The sequence below is a fragment of the Ylistrum balloti genome, unplaced genomic scaffold (genome assembly GCF_031769215.1).
Source record: "Ylistrum balloti isolate Yb309-2 unplaced genomic scaffold, AGI_CSIRO_Ybal_v1 Utg369688, whole genome shotgun sequence".
Lineage (NCBI taxonomy): Eukaryota > Metazoa > Mollusca > Bivalvia > Pectinida > Pectinidae > Ylistrum > Ylistrum balloti.
The window spans coordinates 496,668-518,879 of record NW_026781925.1 but is presented as its reverse complement, the minus strand read 5'-3'; the positions used below and the strand labels follow the sequence as shown (position 1 = coordinate 518,879).

At 39.0% G+C, this 22,212-nt stretch overlaps 2 protein-coding genes across 2 annotated transcripts; one reads left to right on the top strand and one right to left on the bottom strand.

Moving 5' to 3' along the window:
• Window positions 1-397: 397 nt before the first annotated feature.
• LOC132565042 (uncharacterized) lies at window positions 398-17,680 on the top strand. Its single transcript, XM_060229648.1, has 8 exons — window positions 398-516; window positions 8,115-8,209; window positions 9,704-9,768; window positions 10,241-10,370; window positions 14,111-14,248; window positions 15,115-15,152; window positions 16,161-16,299; window positions 17,225-17,680. Exons 1-8 carry the CDS (start codon window positions 398-400, stop codon window positions 17,545-17,547), a joined length of 1,047 nt encoding a protein of 348 aa, XP_060085631.1. The 3' UTR covers window positions 17,548-17,680.
• A 250-nt stretch (window positions 17,681-17,930) lies between these two features.
• Window positions 17,931-19,664, bottom strand: LOC132565041 (platelet endothelial aggregation receptor 1-like). Its single transcript, XM_060229647.1, has 3 exons — window positions 19,629-19,664; window positions 19,212-19,281; window positions 17,931-18,649 (listed from the first exon to the last, which is right to left on the bottom strand). Exons 1-3 carry the CDS (start codon window positions 19,662-19,664, stop codon window positions 17,931-17,933), a joined length of 825 nt encoding a protein of 274 aa, XP_060085630.1.
• Between the last annotated feature and the right edge of the window lie 2,548 nt (window positions 19,665-22,212).

The following is a 22,212-nucleotide window of genomic DNA, read 5'->3' as shown; positions in this document are numbered from 1 at the left end:
GCCTATATTCCATGAGAATTGTACCAATCACGGCATGTTTCAGTGGCTATTGGGACAGAATAACCCTTTGCGTGCCAACATTTGTGTGAGCGATGCGGCTATGCGCCATGTGATACAAATTATGAACCGTCTGCATTGTTTGTATCGGGTCGGTTTACGTAATAAAATGTACATACGGTGATTTCTTCCGCGTGAATAATTTATAAAGTATTAGTGTAAATTAGAGTCTGTTTTATATGTTGTGCTGTACACCGTAGGAGTATAATGTGCCCGTTCTGATGTGTAGCGACCTACGTATACTCGTCCAGAGACTTTGATCCTACTGTGTCAGGCTTCATGTGTGGAGGGATATTATAGTGAACTTAAGTGAAGCCAATTAATACTTTTAGTGATCATTATGGCCGTAGCGACAGCTGTCACTACCATCTTATTGGGAAGTTTAGCATTTCTCGTCCTTGTCGACTATTGTGCCTGTTTAGAAGGAAATGTCCACAACTTTCGGTGTTATACCGCAAGGTACGTATTAGTTTTGTTTCCTTTTACAACAAATTTAACGATATTAATAACTTCCGGTGCGTCATTGGGAGGTTGATCAATACATACAACATTGAGTCATAAAAATCACTCCCTTAGTTTTGTAAAAGGAACAATGTTCTGAAGTTTTGCATTTGTTTTGGTTTTGGCTGTTGATTTGACTCGTTGCTATGTATGAAATGTTAAATTTGATCAGTACACCTAAGGCCTTCTCTTGTTAGCTGCATCGTAGTAAATGTTTTCGAAATGATACCATATTGTCGTTTTATTGTTGGCCATACCGCCATAGTACACACTCTGTCTTCAATTTAGTTCTCATCTCCTTAGGTATGTGGTAAGGAATATGAGGATGTGAACAGCTAGGCTTCGTCAAGTACCCCGTCTCAAAACATCAACATGCTTTCGTGACGTGTATGACCTTTCAATGACCTTACAGATATGACAGCATAAAGAGACTATTCCCGTTACTACACAGACAGTCCCCGGTACAACACGGATAATTCCCGGTACTACACAGACAATCCCCGGTACTACACAGACAGTCCCCGGTACAACACAGACAGTCCCCGGTACAACACAGACAATTCCCGGTACTACACAGACAATCCCGGTACAACACAGACAATCCCCGGTACTACACAGACAATCCCCGGTACTACAAAGACAATTCCCGGTACTACACAGACAGTCCCTGGTACTACAAAGACAATTCCCGGTACTACACAGACAGTCCCCGGTACAACACAGACAATCCCCTGCACAACACAGACAATCCCCTGTACAACACAGACAGTCCTCGGTACAACACGGATAATTCCCGGTACTACACAGACAATCCCCGGTACTACACAGATAATCCCGGTACAACACAGACAATCCCCGGTACTACACAGAGAGTCCCCGGTACAACACAAACAATTCCCGGTACAACACAGACAATCCCCTGTACAACACAGACAACCCTGGTACAACACTGTACAACACAGACAATCCCCTGTACAACACTGTACAACACAGACAATCCCCGGTACTACACAGACAATTCCCGGTACAACATAGACAATCCCCGGTACAACACTGTACAACACAGACAATCCCCGGTACAACACAGACAGTCCTCGGTACAACACGGATAATTCCCAGTACTACACAGACAATCCCCGGTACTACACAGATAATCCCGGTACAACAAAGACAATCCCCGGTACTACACAGATAATCCCCGGTACTACAAAGACAATTCCCGGTACTACACAGACAATCCCCTGTACAACACAGACAACCCTGGTACAACAATGTACAACACAGACAATCCCCTGTACAACACTGTACAACACAGACAATCCCCGGTACTACACAGACAATTCCCGGTACAACATAGACAATCCCCGGTACAACACTGTACAACACAGACAATCCCCGGCACAACACAGACAGTCCTCGGTACAACACGGATAATTCCCAGTACTACACAGACAATCCCCGGTACTACACAGATAATCCCGGTACAACACAGACAATCCCCGGTACTACACAGACAATCCCCGGTACTACAAAGACATTCCCGGTACTACACAGACAGTCCCCGGTACAACACAAACAATTCCCGGTACAACACAGGCAATCCCCTGTACAACACAGACAACCCCGGTACAACACTGTACAACACAGACAATCCCCTGTACAACACTGTATAACACAGACTATCCCCGATACTACACAGACAATTCCCGGTACAACATAGACAATCCCCGGTACAACACTGACAACACAGACAATCCCCGGTACTACACAGACAGTCCTCGGTACAACACAGACAATCCACGGTACTACACAGACAATCCCCGGTACAACACAGACAGTCCCCGGTACAACACAGACAATCAACTGTACAACACAGACAATTCCAGTTGATTGTCTGTGTTGTACCGGGGATTGTCTGTGTAGTACCGTGGATTGTCTGTGTTGTACCGAGGACTGTCTGTGTAGTACCGGGGATTGTCTGTGTTGTACAGTGTTGTACCGGGGATTGTCTATGTTGTACCGGGAATTGTCTGTGTAGTACCGGGGATTGTCTGTGTTGTACAGTGTTGTACAGGGGATTGTCTGTGTTGTAGTGTTGTACCGGGGTTGTCTGTGTTGTACCGGGGACTGTCTGTGTTGTACAGGGGACTGTCTGTGTTGTACAGGGGACTGTGTTGTACAGGGGACTGTCTGTGTTTTACCGGGCACTGTCTGTGTTGTACCGAGGACTGTCTGTGTAGTACCGGGAATTGTCTGTGTTGTACCGGGGACTGTCTGTGTTGTACCGGGAACTGTCTGTGTTGTACAGGGGACTGTCTGTGTTGTACCGGGCACTGTCTGTGTAGTACCGGGGACTGTCTGTGTTGTACCGGGGACTGTCTGTGTTGTACAGGGGACTGTGTTGTACAGGGGACTGTCTGTGTTGTACCGGGGACTGTCTGTGTTGTACAGGGGACTGTCTGTGTTGTACCGGGCACTGTCTGTGTTGTACAGGGGACTGTCTGTGTTGTACCGAGCACTGTCTGTGTTGTACCGAGGACTGTCTGTGTAGTACCGGGAATTATCCGTGTTGTACCGGGGACTGTCTCTGTTGTACCGGGGACTCTGACACGTTTATCAGAGGTGTGACAGCATTTCATTTTCATTATTACAGTATGTAAGGAATTTCCTTTTATTTCGGAGGCAAAATACATGAAAGAGAAAGCTGATTAAGTCGTTCAGTACTGCATTGTGAGATGACACAAGTCAGGCAATACGAATTTTAAAAAATGCAATCTCACTACCGTAACTGCTGTAAAGCCTTGCACGTTCTCTAGTACGTGCCCCACTACAGACATTAACTTAACACCAACATCGATATCGTCCAAGCTAGCATAATTAAACGGCAGGTCTGTTTCATTTCAAATCTCTATTTTGAAATTTTCATCTTCGATCGGGTTTCTTATAATAACTTTGTATAAAGATAACACTGAGAGATATGTATGGAAGCTCACATATGTCATAATTTGAAAAATAATGGGAAACCTTTCTCTCTTATATCACTACATAACTTTTTGTGGAATTATACAAGACATATACCGTGTTTTGTTTTATAAAAAAAAAAGTCATTATCTAATATCACTATAATGGTGAATTATACAACAAAACCCGAGGTAAACTAAAGAAACACTCTGTAATAAGCCATTATATAATATCACTCGTCACTAATAGTGAATTATACAACAAACCGGTACAAAGCGGACACATTATCTAATATCACTATAATGGTGAATTATACAACAAACCGGTACAAAGTGGACACATTATCTAATATCACTATAATGGTGAATTATACAACAAACCGGTACAACAAACCGGTACAAAGGGACACATTATCTAATATCACTATAATGGTGAATTATACAACAAACCGGTACAAAGCGGACACATTATCTAATATCACTATAATGGTGAATTATACAACAAACCGGTACAAAGCGGACACATTATCTAATATCACTATAATGGTGAATTATACAACAAACCGGTACAAAGCGGACACATTATCTAATATCACTATAATGGTGAATTATACAACAAACCGGTACAAAGTGGACACATTATCTAATATCACTATAATGGTGATTTATACAACAAACCGGTACAAAGTGGACACATTATCTAATATCACTATAATGGTGATTTATACAACAAACCGGTACAAAGCGGACACATTATCTAATATCACTATAATGGTGAATTATACAACAAACCGGTACAAAGCGGACACATTATCTAATATCACTATAATGGTGAATTATACAACAAACCGGTACAAACAAAGCTATAATGGTGACACATTGTCTAATATCACTATAATGGTGAATTATACAACAAACCGGTACAAAGCGGACACATTATCTAATATCACTATAATGGTGAATTATACAACAAACCGGTACAAACAAAGCGGACACATTGTCTAATATCACTATAATGGTGAATTATACAACAAACCGGTACAAAGTGGACACATTATCTAATATCACTATAATGGTGAATTATACAACAAACCGGTACAAACAAAGCGGACACATTATCTAATATCACTATAATGGTGAATTATACAACAAACCGGTACAAAGTGGACACATTATCTAATATCACTATAATGGTGAATTATACAACAAACCGGTACAAAGCGGACACATTATCTAATATCACTATAATGGTGAATTATACAACAAACCGGTACAAACAAAGCGGACACCTTATCTAATATCACTATAATGGTGAATTATACAACAAACCGGTACAAAGTGGACACAATATCTAATATCACTATAATGGTGAATTATACAACAAACCGGTACAAAGTGGACACATTATCTAATATCACTATAATGGTGAATTATACAACAAACCGGTACAAAGCGGACACATTATCTAATATCACTATAATGGTGAATTATACAACAAACCGGTACAAACAAAGCGGACACATTATCTAATATCACTATAATGGTGAATTATACAACAAACCGGTACAAAGTGGACACATTATCTAATATCACTATAATGGTGAATTATACAACAAACCGGTACAAACAAAGCGGACACATTATCTAATATCACTATAATGGTGAATTATACAACAAACCGGTACAAACAAAGCGGACACATTATCTAATATCACTATAATGGTGAATTATACAACAAACCGGTACAAACAAAGCGGACACCTTATCTAATATCACTATAATGGTGAATTATACAACTAACCGGTACAAAGCGGACACATTATCTAATATCACTATAATGGTGAATTATACAACAAACCGGTACAAAGTGGACACATTATCTAATATCACTATAATGGTGAATTATACAACAAACCGGTACAAAGTGGACACATTATCTAATATCACTATAATGGTGAATTATACAACAAACCGGTACAAAGCGGACACATTATCTAATATCACTATAATGGTGAATTATACAACAAACCGGTACAAAGTGGACACATTATCTAATATCACTATAATGGTGAATTATACAACAAACCGGTACAAAGTGGACACATTATCTAATATCACTATAATGGTGAATTATACAACAAACCGGTACAAAGTGGACACATTATCTAATATCACTATAATGGTGAATTATACAACAAACCGGTACAAAGTGGACACATTATCTAATATCACTATAATGGTGAATTATACAACAAACCGGTACAAAGTGGACACATTATCTAATATCACTATAATGGTGAATTATACAACAAACCGGTACAAAGTGGACACACATTATCTAATATCACTATAATGGTGAATTATACAACAAACCGGTACAAAGTGGACACATTATCTAATATCACTATAATGGTGAATTATACAACAAACCGGTACAAAGTGGACACATTATCTAATATCACTATAATGGTGAATTATACAACAAACCGGTACAAAGTGGACACATTATCTAATATCACTATAATGGTGAATTATACAACAAACCGGTACAAAGTGGACACATTATCTAATATCACTATAATGGTGAATTATACAACAAACCGGTACAAAGTGGACACATTATCTAATATCACTATAATGGTGAATTATACAACAAACCGGTACAAAGTGGACACATTATCTAATATCACTATAATGGTGAATTATACAACAAACCGGTACAAAGTGGACACATTATCTAATATCACTATAATGGTGAATTATACAACAAACCGGTACAAAGTGGACACAATATCTAATATCACTATAATGGTGAATTATACAACAAACCGGTACAAAGTGGACACCTTATCTAATATCACTATAATGGTGAATTATACAACAAACCACATTATCTAATATCACTATAATGGTACAACAAACCGGTACAAAGCGGACAAAGGTGAATTATACAACAAACCGGTACAAAGACACATTATCTAATATCACTATAATGGTGAATTATACAACAAACCGGTACAAAGTGGACACATTATCTAATATCACTATAATGGTGAATTATACAACAAACCGGTACAAACAAAGCGGACACCTTATCTAATATCACTATAATGGTGAATTATACAACAAACCGGTACAAAGTGGACACCTTATCTAATATCACTATAATGGTGAATTATACAACAAACCGGTACAAAGTGGACACATTATCTAATATCACTATAATGGTGAATTATACAACAAACCGGTACAAAGTAGGACACATTATCTAATATCACTATAATGGTGAATTAATATAACAATATCACTATAATGGTGAAAGCTTAAATGTAACTATGATCTGGTTCCCTGTTGTGTTTTTCTTAAACGGAACAAGGAATGTAACTATGATCTGGTTCCCTGTTGTGTTTTTCTTAAACAGAACAAGTAATGTAACTAGAATCTGGTTCCCTGTTATGTTTTTCTTAAACGGAACAAGGAATGTAACTATGATCTTGTTCCCTGTTATCTTTTTTTCTTAAACGGAACAAGGAATGTAACTATGATCTGGTTCCCTGTTATGTTTTTCTTAAACGGAACAAGGAATGTAACTATGATCTAGTTCCCTGTTATGTTTTTTTCTTAAACGGAACAAGGAATGTAACTATGATCTGGTTCCCTGTTATGTTTTTCTTAAACGGAACAAGGAATGTAACTATGATCTAGTTCCCTGTTATGTTTTTTTCTTAAACGGAACAAGGAATGTAACTAGAATCTGGTTCCCTGTTGTGTTTTTCTTAAACGGAACAAGGAATGTAACTATGATCTAGTTCCCTGTTATGTTTTTTTCTTAAACGGAACAAGGAATGTAACTAGAATCTGGTTCCCTGTTGTGTTTTTCTTAAACGGAACAAGGAATGTAACTATGATCTAGTTCCCTGTTATGTTTTTTTCTTAAACGGAACAAGGAATGTAACTAGAATCTGGTTCCCTGTTGTGTTTTTCTTAAACGGAACAAGGAATGTAACTAGAATCTGGTTCCCTGTTGTGTTTTTCTTAAACGGAACAAGGAATGTAACTAGAATCTGGTTCCCTGTTGTGTTTTTCTTAAACGGAACAAGGAATGTAACTATGATCTGGTTCCCTGTTGTGTTTTTCTTAAACGGAACAAGGAATGTAACTATGATCTGGTTCCCTGTTGTGTTTTTCTTAAACGGAACAAGGAATGTAACTAGAATCTGGTTCCCTGTTGTGTTTTTCTTAAACGGAACAAGGAATGTAACTATGATCTGGTTCCCTGTTGTGTTTTTCTTAAACGGAACAAGGAATGTAACTATGATCTGGTTCCCTGTTATGTTTTTTCTTAAACGGAACAAAGAATGTAACTATGATCTGGTTCTCAGGTCTGTTTCCTTAAATGGAAGAAAATGCCTATTTCCTGTGTGTCATATTTTCGTTAGGATTGCTAGAAGCTGTATGACCTTAAGTCTCATTATCATACTAATCATTACTTGTAATCCGCGGTGAAAATGTAGTAAAACTTCATATAAAAGGACTACAGCACTAAACACCGTATTATAGATGTAATTTGTGTGTAAACGAACTTGTATAATGTAGGTATCGAGGCCGTTGTATGGAGAGGATTTACCCTAAAAACGTCACCCAGTGCTGTGCGGGGTACGTGGGCAGATATTGTGACAACTACGTTCAGGGTAGGTAATTCATAGAGTATCTAGCTACAAATTTTGCCTTTAGTCTATGTACAACAAACCCTGGTTTTACAAGTTCAACCTTCCCTCTATGTACAATAAACTCTGGTTTTACAAGTTCAACCTTCCCTCTATGTATAAAAAACTCTGGTTTTACAAGTTCAACCTTCCCTCTATGTATAACAAACTCTGGTTTTACAAGTTCAACCTTCCCTCTATGTATAACAAACTCTGGTTTTACAAGTTCAACCTACCCTCAATATATACCAAACTCTGGTTTTACAAGTTCAACCTTCCCTCTATGTATAACAAACTCTGGTTTTACAAGTTCAACCTTCCCTCTATGTATAACAAACTCTGGTTTTACAAGTTCAACCTTCCCTCTATGTATAACAAACTCTGGTTTTACAAGTTCAACCTACCCTCAATATATACCAAACTCTGGTTTTACAAGTTCAACCTTCCCTCTATGTATAACAAACTCTGGTTTTACAAGTTCAACCTTCCCTCTATGTACATCAAACTCTGGTTTTACAAGTTCAACCTTCCCTCTATGTATAACAAACTCTGGTTTTACAAGTTCAACCTTTCCTCTATGTATAACAAACTCTGGTTTTACAAGTTCAACCTTCCCTCTATGTACATCAAACTCTGGTTTTACAAGTTCAACCTTCCCTCTATGTATAACAAACTCTGGTTTTACAAGTTCAACCTTCCCTCTATGTATAACAAACTCTGGTTTTACAAGTTCAACCTTTCCTCTATGTACATCAAACTCTGGTTTTACAAGTTCAACCTTCCCTCTATGTATAACAAACTCTGGTTTTACAAGTTCAACCTTCCCTCTATGTATAACAAACTCTGGTTTTACAAGTTCAACCTTCCCTCTATGTATAACAAACTCTGGATTTACAGGTTCAACCTACCCTCAATATATAACAAACTCTGGTTTTACAAGTTCAACCTTCCCTCTGTGTATAACAAACTCTGGTTTTACAAGTTCAACCTTCCCTCTATATACATCAAACTCTGGATTTACAGGTTCAACCTACCCTCAATATATAACAAACTCTGGTTTTACAAGTTCAACCTTCCCTCTATGTATAACAAACTCTGGTTTTACAAGTTCAACCTTTCCTCTATGTACATCAAACTCTTGTTTTACAAGTTCAACCTTCCCTCTATGTACATCAAACTCTTGTTTTACAAGTTCAACCTTTCCTCTATTCATAACAAACTCTGGTTTTACAAGTTCAACCTTCCCTCTATGTATAACAAACTCTGGTTTTACAAGTTCAACCTTCCCTCTATGTACAACAAACTCTGGTTTTACAAGTTTGACCTTCCCTCTATGTACAACAAACTCTGGTTTTACAGGTTCAACCTTTCCTCTATGTACATCAAACTCTTGTTTTACAAGTGTAACCTTCCCTGTGGTAATATCTTTATTGGTGTTGTAGGGATTTGTGTTGCATACACATTTTTTTTTATTTTCAGATGAGTTTTACTTCGCCTCGACGAGACCACGTGATGATGTAGACTTCCTAAAACAACGAACACAGGTAACTTTTTACGGTTTTGGTCAAAGTTTATTAATTACAGGTAACTAGATAGCACTGCATTAATTTTGATTGAACAGCAAACAAAGACAGCTTACACCAGACTCACTCACAATTTGTATGATACAGTGAAGACCACTGATTCTGTTTGATCGGAAACATCGATTGTAGATTAACATATAGATTTCCAAATATGGAAAATATTGTAATCAAGTCCTGTCATATAAATTCGTATCAGAAGGACGTGTCAACCTATACATTATTCAATTACGACTTAATTACAAATGGAAACAGACTTTAACTGTCTTCAACCATGTATATAACAATATCATTATACAGAATATAACGCTTTATCATTAACAGTACTCAATATCATAAATATAATTCTTTGTTAGGAACAGTGTACATAAATATTCATCTTAATAGAATAACACTTTTAAAGATGTACAGCAAACCGTTTTATATTCCGGTGTAGGAATACAGAAACAACAGACGGGGGCCTAAAGGGGAGAAAGGTGAGAGGGGTCCTGAAGGATTCCTGGGAATGCCGGGATCGAAGGGGGAGCCGGGCAGCACGGTGAATAAAGGTCAAAAGGGGGCACCAGGTAATCAATGATATCTATCCTCCTAAAGTCTATCACGTCGTTGATAAGAACATTTCTGTCAGTGTATTTAACTTGTGAATCACATTATTGAACTGATTATCTGTTTAATTTAACAGCAGCTTCATATATATAAACCCAACACATATTGTGTAATTTTACAATCAAGACAAAAAATCTGAGTTTTCAGACAAGAACTCGGAACTGACCAGACGATGATAAGAGTTGACTTTTAGGTACACACACTGCTGTAAATTCCTCCTTCATTCTAAACGGTCCAGATTTAATCTACCCAGTCATACATTAACTTTCGTTCGTGAATACTGTTTTCAACAATCTTCTATATGCAAGTTTATTCTCAAACCGAGGTAAGATGCAGAAGGGAGATAACTCCTACAGAAACCACAGCTAAATCGAGTATTTTGTCGTATGATTTAGCACTTAATGATGCACAGAAATAGGATATATTGTACATTCATCTTAATACCAATTGAAGAACGGGTCACGCCCTGTGAGTCAGAATAGAAAAATGTATTTGATAGTATGTCATTTACCGCACACAAGTCAAAGCACCCTTCAATACTAATTGTGGTGATTTATAAGTGTGTAAATATGTTCAGTGTTGAATGTCATAATGACAGAAGTTAATACATATATAGCCTGTATGTATAATAAATTGGTGTGACTTGTGGTGTAGTTGTTGACTCAGTCATATGTGTTTTTCCTTTTGTTGACTCAGTCTTATGAGTTGTCCTTTTGTTGACTCAGTCCTATGTGTTGTCTTTTTGTTGACTCAGTCCTATGTGTTGTCTTTTGTTGACTCAGTCCTATTTGTTGTCCTTCTGTTGACTCAGTCCTATGTGTTGTCCTTTTGTTGACTCAGTCCTATGTGTTGTCCTTCTGTTGACTCAGTCCTGTGTGTTATTCTTCTTTTGACTCAGTCTTATGAACTGTCCTTTTGTTGACTCAGTCCTATGTGTTGTCCTTCTGTTGACTCAGTCCTATGTGTTGTCCTTCTGTTGACTCAGTCCTATGTGTTGTCCTTTTGTTGACTCAGTCCTATGTGTTGTCCTTTTGTTGACTCAGTCCTATGTGTTGTCTTTTTGTTGACTCAGTCCTATGTGTTATACTTTTGTTGATTCAATCTTATATTTCATCCTTTTGTTGAGGGTCTAACTAGCCGTTGTATATTCGTTGTCTCATGCAACTTCTCTAAGATTGTTTGCAGAGAAAATAGTTTCTCAGGATTCGCAAAGGGTCTAGTTTCTTCTCTATCTCTAAGGTTTTCCACTTGTAACTATTCCAGGACACCTCAGGGTCTGATTCTCACTTGTATCTACTCTGGGACACCTCAGGGACTGATTCGCACTTGTATCTACTCTGGGTCACCTCAGGTTCTGATTCTCACTTGTATCTACTCTGGGTCACCTCAGGTTCTGATTCTCACTTGTATCTACTCTGGGACACCTCAGGGTCTGATTCTCACTTGTATCTACTCTGGGACACCTCAGGGTCAGATTCTCACTTGTATCTACTCTGGGACACCTCAGGGTCTGATTCTCACTTGTATCTACTCTGGGACACCTCAGGGTCTGATGGTCTGATTCTCACTTGTAGATACTTTAGGACACCTCAGGGTCTTATTCTCACTTGTATCCACTCTGGGACACCTCAGGGTCTGATTCTCACTTGTATCTACTCTGGGACACCTCAGGGTCTGATTCTCACTTGTATCTACTCTGGGACACCTCAGCGTCAGATTCACTTGTATCTACTCTGGGACACCTCAGGGACTGATTCTCACTTGTATCTACTCTGGGACACCTCAGGGTCTGATTCTCACTTGTATCTACTCTGGGACACCTCAGGGTCAGATTCGCACTTGTATCTACTCTGGGACACCTCAGGGACTGGTTCTCACTTGTATCTACTCTGGGACACCTCAGGGTCTGATTCTCACTTGTATCTACTCTGGGACACCTCAGGGTCTGATGGTCTGATTCTCACTTGTAGATACTTTAGGACACCTCAGGGTCTTATTCTCACTTGTATCCACTCTGGGACACCTCAGGGTCTGATTCTCACTTGTATCTACTCTGGGACACCTCAGGGTCTGATTCTCACTTGTATCTACTCTGGGACACCTCAGGGTCAGATTCGCACTTGTATCTACTTTGGGACACCTCAGGGTCTGATTCTCACTTGTATCTACTCTGGGACATCTCAGGGTCTGATTCTCACTTGTATCTACTCTGGGACACCTCAGGGTCTGATTCTTACCTGTATCTACTCTGGGACACCTCAGGGTCTGATTCTCACTTGTATATACTCTGGGACACCTCAGGGTCTGATTCTCACTTGTATATACTCTGGGACACCTCAGGGTCTGATTCTTACCTGTATCTACTCTGGGACACCTCAGGGTCTGATTCTCACTTGTATCTACTCTGGGACACCTCAGGGTCTGATTCTCACTTGTATCTACTCTGGGACACCTCAGGGTCTGATTCTCACTTGTATATACTCTGGGACACCTCAGGGTCTGATTCTCACTTGTATCTACTCTGGGACACCTCAGGGTCTGATGGTCTGATTCTCACTTGTAGATACTTTAGGACACCTCAGGGTCTTATTCTCACTTGTATCCACTCTGGGACACCTCAGGGTCTGATTCTCACTTGTATCTACTCTGGGACACCTCAGGGTCTGATTCTCACTTGTATATACTCTGGGACACCTCAGGGTCTGATTCTCACTTGTATCTACTCTGGGACACCTCAGGGTCTGATGGTCTGATTCTCACTTGTAGATACTTTAGGACACCTCAGGGTCTTATTCTCACTTGTATCCACTCTGGGACACCTCAGGGTCTGATTCTCACTTGTATCTACTCTGGGACACCTCAGGGTCTGATTCTCACTTGTATCTACTCTCGGACACCTCAGGGTCAGATTCGCACTTGTATCTACTTTGGGACACCTCAGGGTCTGATTCTCACTTGTATCTACTCTGGGACATCTCAGGGTCTGATTCTCACTTGTATCCACTCTGGGACACCTCAGGGTCTGATTCTTACCTGTATCTACTCTGGGACACCTCAGGGTCTGATTCTCACTTGTATATACTCTGGGACACCTCAGGGTCTGATTCTCACTTGTATATACTCTGGGACACCTCAGGGTCTGATTCTTACCTGTATCTACTCTGGGACACCTCAGGGTCTGATTCTCACTTGTATCTACTCTGGGACACCTCAGGGTCTGATTCTCACTTGTATCTACTCTGGGACACCTCAGGGTCTGATTCTCACTTGTATATACTCTGGGACACCTCAGGGTCTGATTCTCACTTGTATCTACTCTGGGACACCTCAGGGTCTGATTCTTACCTGTATCTACTCTGGGACACATCAGGGTCAGATTCTCTATTGAAAATAGTGTATTGGTAAGTACATATTGTTGTTTTGGGAACAGCGTGAGTAGCTCTGACACTCCAAACTAATGCTATCTCCACGCCAAAATGTTCCTTCCTGTTTCGGTATATGAAAACTCTGCATGTAAAAGTTTCAACAATTTGTAGCCTTGTGTTTTGTTTGTTTGCTTTTCGCAAAATGATTTGATAGAAATCGTTGTCAATAACCAAAAGACGAACATTTATACTTGTGATGTCATCGAATTCCAATTCAAAATATAGGAATGCTTTGATAGAACTTTTGAAATAGCGTTATGGTTTGTTTATTGAAGGGATCTCTGTGAAGGGAGAACGAGGAAAACGAGGTCGCAGGGGAAAACCCGGACGGAGGGGCCGAAAAGGGAACACAGGGCCAATAGGCCCACCAGGCATGCCTGGTTTACCTGATACAGGAAGCCGTAGGAAAACAGGTGAACTATTTAGTATCGGCTTTTACACATTTGTGTAATCATTACTGTGTTTAACCAGTTTGTAGGTGAACAACGAAAAAATCTTTTGTATACAGTTTCATTTTACACATAATTGTCCTGATATCGAAAGTGTCAGCGAGCACTTAGTAAATACTTAGCGAAAATGCACTAGTTGTTTATATCTGCCTTATGTATATTGGTATTACACAATATAGACAGTCAGTACATCAACAGTATAAAAAGCGACCATATTTGGGTTTTCTGCTCAATAAATTAGCAATGATATGAAACAGTTGTTTATGTGTTAGCTGTCAGCAGTTATACATCCTAACAACTGCTAATATAATATCAAGACGATTTTCAAAGTTGATTGGTCACCCTGGGATCTCTTGTAGTGTCATCCCACTGAAATGTCACAAACTGTACGCGAGAGCATGAAATCCCCATCCCTGCCCCTGTACCCGCCAACAACACCCAGATCTCTTCGTTTACTTCGTTAAATCCTCCTGTAATTTTGTTATCATTATCATTGTTACCACTGTAATAATGTGCAACACTTTCATCCTTTTTTCTTGTTATCCTTGTCGAACATCTAATACTGGTAAACATACCCATCTAGTTTTGTCCGTCTGTGAAAATGATATGTAAACATACAAAATTCTCAGCTTACCTGATGTTGGGATCTTTTTTGTGATTTGACTTAATTCGCCCAACAGGATTAAAAACGTTAATTAAATTTGAATTAGAATGAATGCATTCCTTGTTATGTCAAAGACGTCTCCCACAAGCCTTAGATTTATATATTCTGTTTCTCTATCGGTTTTGCAATGTTTCAGACCGGTTCCTCACATTTTAATTTTTTTCAGCAGAGTGCAACTGCAGTGATCTAGAGAGGAGAGTGACGGTAAGTAGTCTATATATACATGATGTGTCAGAGTGACGGTAGGTAGTCTATATATACATGATGTGTCAGAGTGACAGTAAGTAGTCTATATAGACATGATGTGTCAGAGTGACGGTAAGTAGTCTATATATACATGATGTGTCAGAGTGACGGTAGGTAGTCTATATATACATGATGTGTCAGAGTGACAGTAAGTAGTCTATATAGACATGATGTGTCAGAGTGACGGTAAGTAGTCTATATATACATGATATGTCAGAGTGACGGTAAGTAGTCTATATATATACATGATGTGTCAGAGTGACGGTAAGTAGTCTATATATACATGATGTGTCAGTTTGATGAGTACACGTTTCTCTCTCTCTCCTTGATTAGTTTAGTATGACTTTGATATACCTGGAATAAGTCTAAAAGTATTCCCCAATGGAGTAACCTGTTTGTTATTCAAAGTAGTAACTGTCACTCTGGAAGTCTTATCACCTAGCGGGGGTTTGTGCCAAGCCTGTGTAAGAGACCTTCCCTAACGACATCCGCTTATTGTCAGCATCAAAACAGCTTTCTCATTGTCACAGAATCAGATGGAAATATCCCTGTCAAATTTCAGACTAGACTAGATATAGTATATTTATCACATGCTAATCTTGAAAACGACATCAACTGGAAAAATACTATTTTATCTAGAACACATATACTACATATAACAAATACAACATATACACACTGAAATACTTATATATATAATTTGTTTCTGACTTCACCATGAGGCTCGAACTCGCTTCACCACATGTATTTGCTGTGCATTGCTCAGGTGCAAACGTGTTGTGTCATAATCAGCGCCATTTGTTAGTTGGTGTAGAAACCAAGCTAGATCTTCCCAAAATTTCTACAAACTGAAGATATTAAGTTGAATTTTTGTGTCGAATTGAGGCGTACGATAAGAATATGAATTCATATTTACGTAATCTTTTTTACAACATCTGACGAAATTCTTACTTGTTCTTTAAACAGATTCTTGAGACTTTGGTGAGAAACATAACTGAAGGAAGATTGGTCATTCCTAGAGCGGGTCATCCTGTACAACAGACACCGGAAATACCGACAGTTGAAGACCGGTCATCAGCAGTTACCATGGAAACAGTAGGAAACGGTACCTTTCGCACTTTTTCGTATATCCTTGGATTCATTATTGCAATTGATATCCGTTTAAAAGTCTGCCAAGGAACAAATAAATAGAATCGTTCACACCCTCCAAGGTGAGATGAGGATATCAACCCGAGGCTTGTCTCGTGTTTGACAGCTTAATAATCTTTCTCCGAGGGTTGAGATCCCCCAATCCTATCTTAAAGGAGGTGAATGATTATTTTCTCTTACCAATTTTCCTTGTCCGAGCGCAAGACGAAATGTATTGAATATTGACGACGTGTATGCCTAAGACGCTTCGCGCATTATTTCATCTTACACAAAATATAATTCTAGTCTACATGAAAATATAACGTCACACAAAATTATTATCTGGATATTTTACGTATATTTTAGGTAATAAGATGTAGATAAAGATAAGTTTCAATCTCGATGATAATACGTCATTTTCAGTTTTGAGAATAGCACAAAACATGCGTAACTTTATAAAAGTAGTTCTATTTCCGGGTCACGTCAGTGACGTCATTGAAACTGTTTTGAGAATGTGCAAGAGCACGTGTAGTTTGTCTCAGCCCCAGGGTGAGACAAGGGAATCTCACACCTGGAAAAGGAGTGGATTTATCTGTGAACGGTAAGAGCACAAACCATTCCCGTTTAAAGTTTATAACCAAAGAGTAGGTCATATTTAATCTCAACTTTAAATGAAGGGTCGCCTTGATTGTCTCCTGAGAAAGTGTCTTGCATGAGCACACACAAGAGAAATATCTTACACCAGGTTTATCAAGAATGAGGTATGAATCGAATGATCTTGGTGATGACAGCATAAAACAACATAAAAATGGATAGTAGTATTTACACATATCGATATATCTTCTGTAAGAAAACACAATCATATACATTCAGAGACTTAACTGAAATTTTTATCTTCACAGGTGCGAAGTCTAAAACTATACCTACGTCAGAAAATACACCAGAAGTCACAGGAAACCCGACCATAAAAGAAAACCTTGACACAGAAATCACAACCATGTTAACAACAAAAGACTTGCCTGTTAAATGTAACAATTCTAACAGAACCCCAGATTGCCCATCTACAACCTTCTGTAAAACTTCAGTACCAATGAATCCCGACTGGCCTCCTCCCATTCCATACAACACTAATTTTTCACTGACATCTTTAAATGAACTGACGTGTTGTAGTCCAGAAACTTTGGAGTTCGCTTTCCGCTATTACAAAAAATCAGCAGATGTTTAAATGAAAACGGTTATATATATGTATCTGATATCATTTTACTATTTTGTCTGTGTGGGTGTGTTTGTGTGTGTATGTGAGTGTGTGTGTGTGAGGGTGTGTGTGTGTGTGTGTGTGTGTGTGTGTGTGTGTGTGTGTGTGTGTGTGTGTGTGTGTGTGTGTGGGGGGGGGGGGGTGTGTGTGTGTGTGTGTGTGTGTGTGAGGGTGTGTGTGTGTGTGGCGGTGTGTGTGTGTGTGTGAAACAGCCTGCGTCGTATTTGGCGGAAAGTGATGGTTGGTAGATTTATAAAAATTTAATGATACGCCATAGAACCAAGCGTAATAGCTGGAAAAGGAACATGAACACAGAGAGAAAAGTAAGACATGATGAAGGTTATAGTGATTTATTAATGACCACCATGGAAGCCACCAAACCCTCCGGGACCACCGTGATGACCAGACTGCATGGAATGGGTTGGCGCCGGATGGCCGTCACAGTGACAGTACATGTCACCGGTGCCATCATCATCGCATGTGACGGTGGTCACATGGGGTGGACAGGTTTTGCAGTCGGAAGCCGCTTTACACTCTCCTGGGTAGTGGCAGTGGCATTCCCCGTTTAGGCAGGCCTGTGTCATATTTTGTTCTGGACACGTTGGGCACTGACTGATGGAAGTGCAGGTTGGAGCCTTTGGTGGGGCCTGATGTCCATCACAATGGCAGTTATTGGCCTCACAGGTCACATTCCGGGTATGTGGCGGGCAGGTGTAGCAGTCTTTAGGACCCTCGCATTCGTTGTCGAAATGGCATTGACATTCACCATTGTGGCATATCTTATTGAGAGCTGTATTAGGACAGTCGTGGCACGTGTCGGCGGTCGTGCATGTTTGCATGGCTGGTGGAGCTTCGTGACCGTTGCAGTGACAGAAACTAACGCCAGGAGCATCCTGTTCACACGTGGTTCTCTCGTGCTGGTGACATGTGGTGCAGTCGGCAGCGGTTGTACACGATGATCCTGTGTGGCAATGACATGCTCCGTTGGAACAGAAAGCTTTCATGCCTGGTGGGAAATGGGGACATCGACAATCCGCCGTCGATGTACACGCCTGGAGCGCGCGGGCACTGGCTACAATGACAAGGAACTGAGCAAGTGTTCACTACATCTATACAACACGCTGGACCAGGTCTATTAGACTAGTCATGTGATCAGCGAGATTAAAGTTGATGACGATGAACATAACCAATGATTTATTAAATGTTATATATGTGTGAAAAAACAACATAACAGCAGCATCTTAACAATGTCACGATTTATCATATAACTGTCATTTTATTTAGATGAGAAGTAAGACAGGCAGATTACAATGTGATGTGTGTATATAATCATAAAATACAGCGTCTATACATAACTCTATCAAACCACAACGCCAACACCACACGTAGGCAAAATATACCAAATACAAGTCTATGGCAACTGTGATGAAAGCCAAGCCCTCGAACAAAAGAAAAAAAATAAACTTGTATTTAGTGTTCAGTACACCACAACGTTGTCGCGTCATATCCTTACAGCAGCCAGGTTCAAATGAAGACGTTTGGGCAAAACTATAAGACAAATAGATGTCGTAGTATGCTGTATTAGTGAAGCTCTTATATGAGTTCGGAATGGTTTTAGTGTAAGTATTACTTACCAAAAGCCAGGCACAAGATGACAAGAGAGAGCTGCATGGTACTTGGTGGAGAGTTCTGAGGACTAAGAACCTGACGATAAAGTTTATCTTTAACTGTTCTTAAATACAGCAATTGTCGTGACGTTTTCGATTCAACAACCGCTAATCACGCGAAGCCTAGATAACTTGGTACAATGCGTTCCCATTATTGAACCAATGTGTCGCATTTAGGTCTATTTAGAGTCACATACAATAAGATAAGAGGTAAATTTCCTTATTATTTTTTATAGAAATTCAACCATCTACCAAGACCGAACGATAACTCGACTTGCCGAATCACGAGTATTATTAAACCACCTTATACTTCTACGTCACGATCACGTCGAATTAACCAGACCCTGTCTACGACAGCCATTGTCTTCCTGTCCCTTCGGATACCACGTCCTTTCGGATAGTTACGTTACGATGTTCCATCGCTTCTAGTCAATTATGATAGAATCCGTCTAGTTAGTTATAATAACACACGTCTAGTCATATATTATAATTTGTATTTTGTTTGGAAATTGAAATTGGGTAGGAAAAATTTTCAGGGATTAAAAACAAACTACATATGTATAATCGTGATGGTCTTGTATTGAAATGACGACAAGCTCAAAGGGGTTAGGTACGATATTTATTCCAACATTATCAGGGCATCTTAAAAAGCTCTGTAACAAATAATATAAAACGGACTTAACTACACATTCAAGCTAACCATACTTTCTTAACTTTCACACAGAGGGAAATAACTCTCACAGCACTAATAAAATTATTACTTATCAATCGTATACTATTACGATTTACAAATGAGACGTTTGATTATTATAGACTTTTATATCGATACTATTTATATCGATCAAATAAATATATAGATAAATGCAAAGATGCATTTATCTTTACAAGCTATATACATTTACAGAAATACAGATATACCTGAATAATAGCTCAAAGCCCATGTCCTGAAATTGACCATGGAGCTACAACAAATCCACGAGACGGTCTAGTTCAATATATATATATATATATATATATATTTTCAAGCCGATTGAACACGTCCAGTCTGGTCAAACGAATGCCTCAGTCTGACAAGACAAAAGCCTGAACAAAGAAATATCCCGCCAAATCGCCCAATAAAAACAACCAATGAAACAACAGGAACTATGTGACATAACACCACAAAGACTGACCACTTGGACATTACAATAACTGGTACAATACAGACGAAACGAAATGGCACTAAATACAGATACATAACTATATGATACAGACGATACTAATTCCGGCAATCTGTGTTACGGACGCGACAATACAATACTCTGGACGATTGGAGAATAATATAAAATAATGCCAAAAACACAATAAGACATATTTAATGAAACAACTTAAAAATACAGAAATTAATGTCCCTGCTACATATGTGACTATCTTTGGACAACTGACTCACTGAAAACATTCGCTGAACAGACTCTGCTTCCGAAATACCGATTTTGCTAACCTACAAAATATTCTTTCAAGCATTCACTTTTAAACAAAAACATACCTAAAAGTCAACAAGATTAATAATAAAAGTAACATACACATATAGTAATAATTTGACACCCGTTATGCCAAAAACTTGCCCGAGCGAGAAAATGAAATTTTAACCAATCAGAAAACAGCATTTCATTTTCCGTTCACTTGATTTCCGGTTTAAATGGCGGGACATACTAGAATTTGGATTGGTACAAAATACTAAAATCACACTTAAAAACATCAAGAAAATACCAACATGGCAAATACGGAACGGAGAAAGGTAGCAGATAGTCCAGTGTTTATGTAGAGTTACCATGACTAGCCTTTGTGAGCATTACTAAGCGTACTTTCATTCAATTTCGAATGAACGCAATGCGATAAACACTAGGAGATACAGATCACTTGTTTTTAGGCCAATAAGTCATAAAAGTCTAATTTGTGGATTTTTTATTTAAATTAAGACATCCGTAGATATCTATGGTTGTCTTAATAGGAAAACAATGTACTAGAAAGTCGGTACTCGTCAATTCGATACGATACCGCATTGCGTTCACTTTTAGGCAGTGCAATTAACATATCTAGTTCAGTAAGAGATTAGTTATACGTGTATTTTGTTTGAATGAGTGCACGCGCACCGAGTTATATCAGTATTTCTTATCTCTATCATTCTTCGTCAAACAATTTCAATTCGGTAGGAGGTGACAAGGTCATATGAGAATATGTTTACACCTGTACAACACTATAAACATACCTCGGTAATCCACGTCATCTATGTAGATAAGCGTGGTATTCAGGTTACAATGACACATTGCTATTATGTATCGACATTGTGACTGGGTACAATATGCGGTAATAATGAAATGCGGTGAATTTGAAAAGTCATAGCTCTCACTGAAAATCGACAAACTTTTTAAATTATGAACCTGTCATAAAAATGGCTGACTGAATGTCATATAGAAAATGGAACATGATGAAAGGGAAACATGTGTTGAGGATGATAGGTCGAGGAGAATTGATGGGCATCAGATTTCTTCAACAACAACAACAACAACAACAACGACAACGTCAACGTCGTTCGGGGCCACGACATTGCAGTCAGTAAAACCTTAGTCTATATATCTATTTCAAGGCCTGTTTCGTCACTCCCAACCCGTGACAACGGACTGGTCTTTATTGATGTGGTTGTGTCCCTTGGCAAGTGCTTTCCCTAATTTGTTTTGGAAGGCACCCTGAGGACCTCCGGTATACTGTTCATTGTGTTAAACACCAGTTAATACAAGGAGAATCTGCCTCCAAATGACCTGATTTCACCAGGTTATTTACCCATCAAACAAACAAACAACACCTGGAGTATTTTCTTCTGTCTGGGCTCGTTGATTAGATAGTATGTTACATGCTCTTCAATTGAATTATCGTCGTTATCGTATATATCATAATCGAGGCCGTGATTATTGCTACAGAATGACATTAT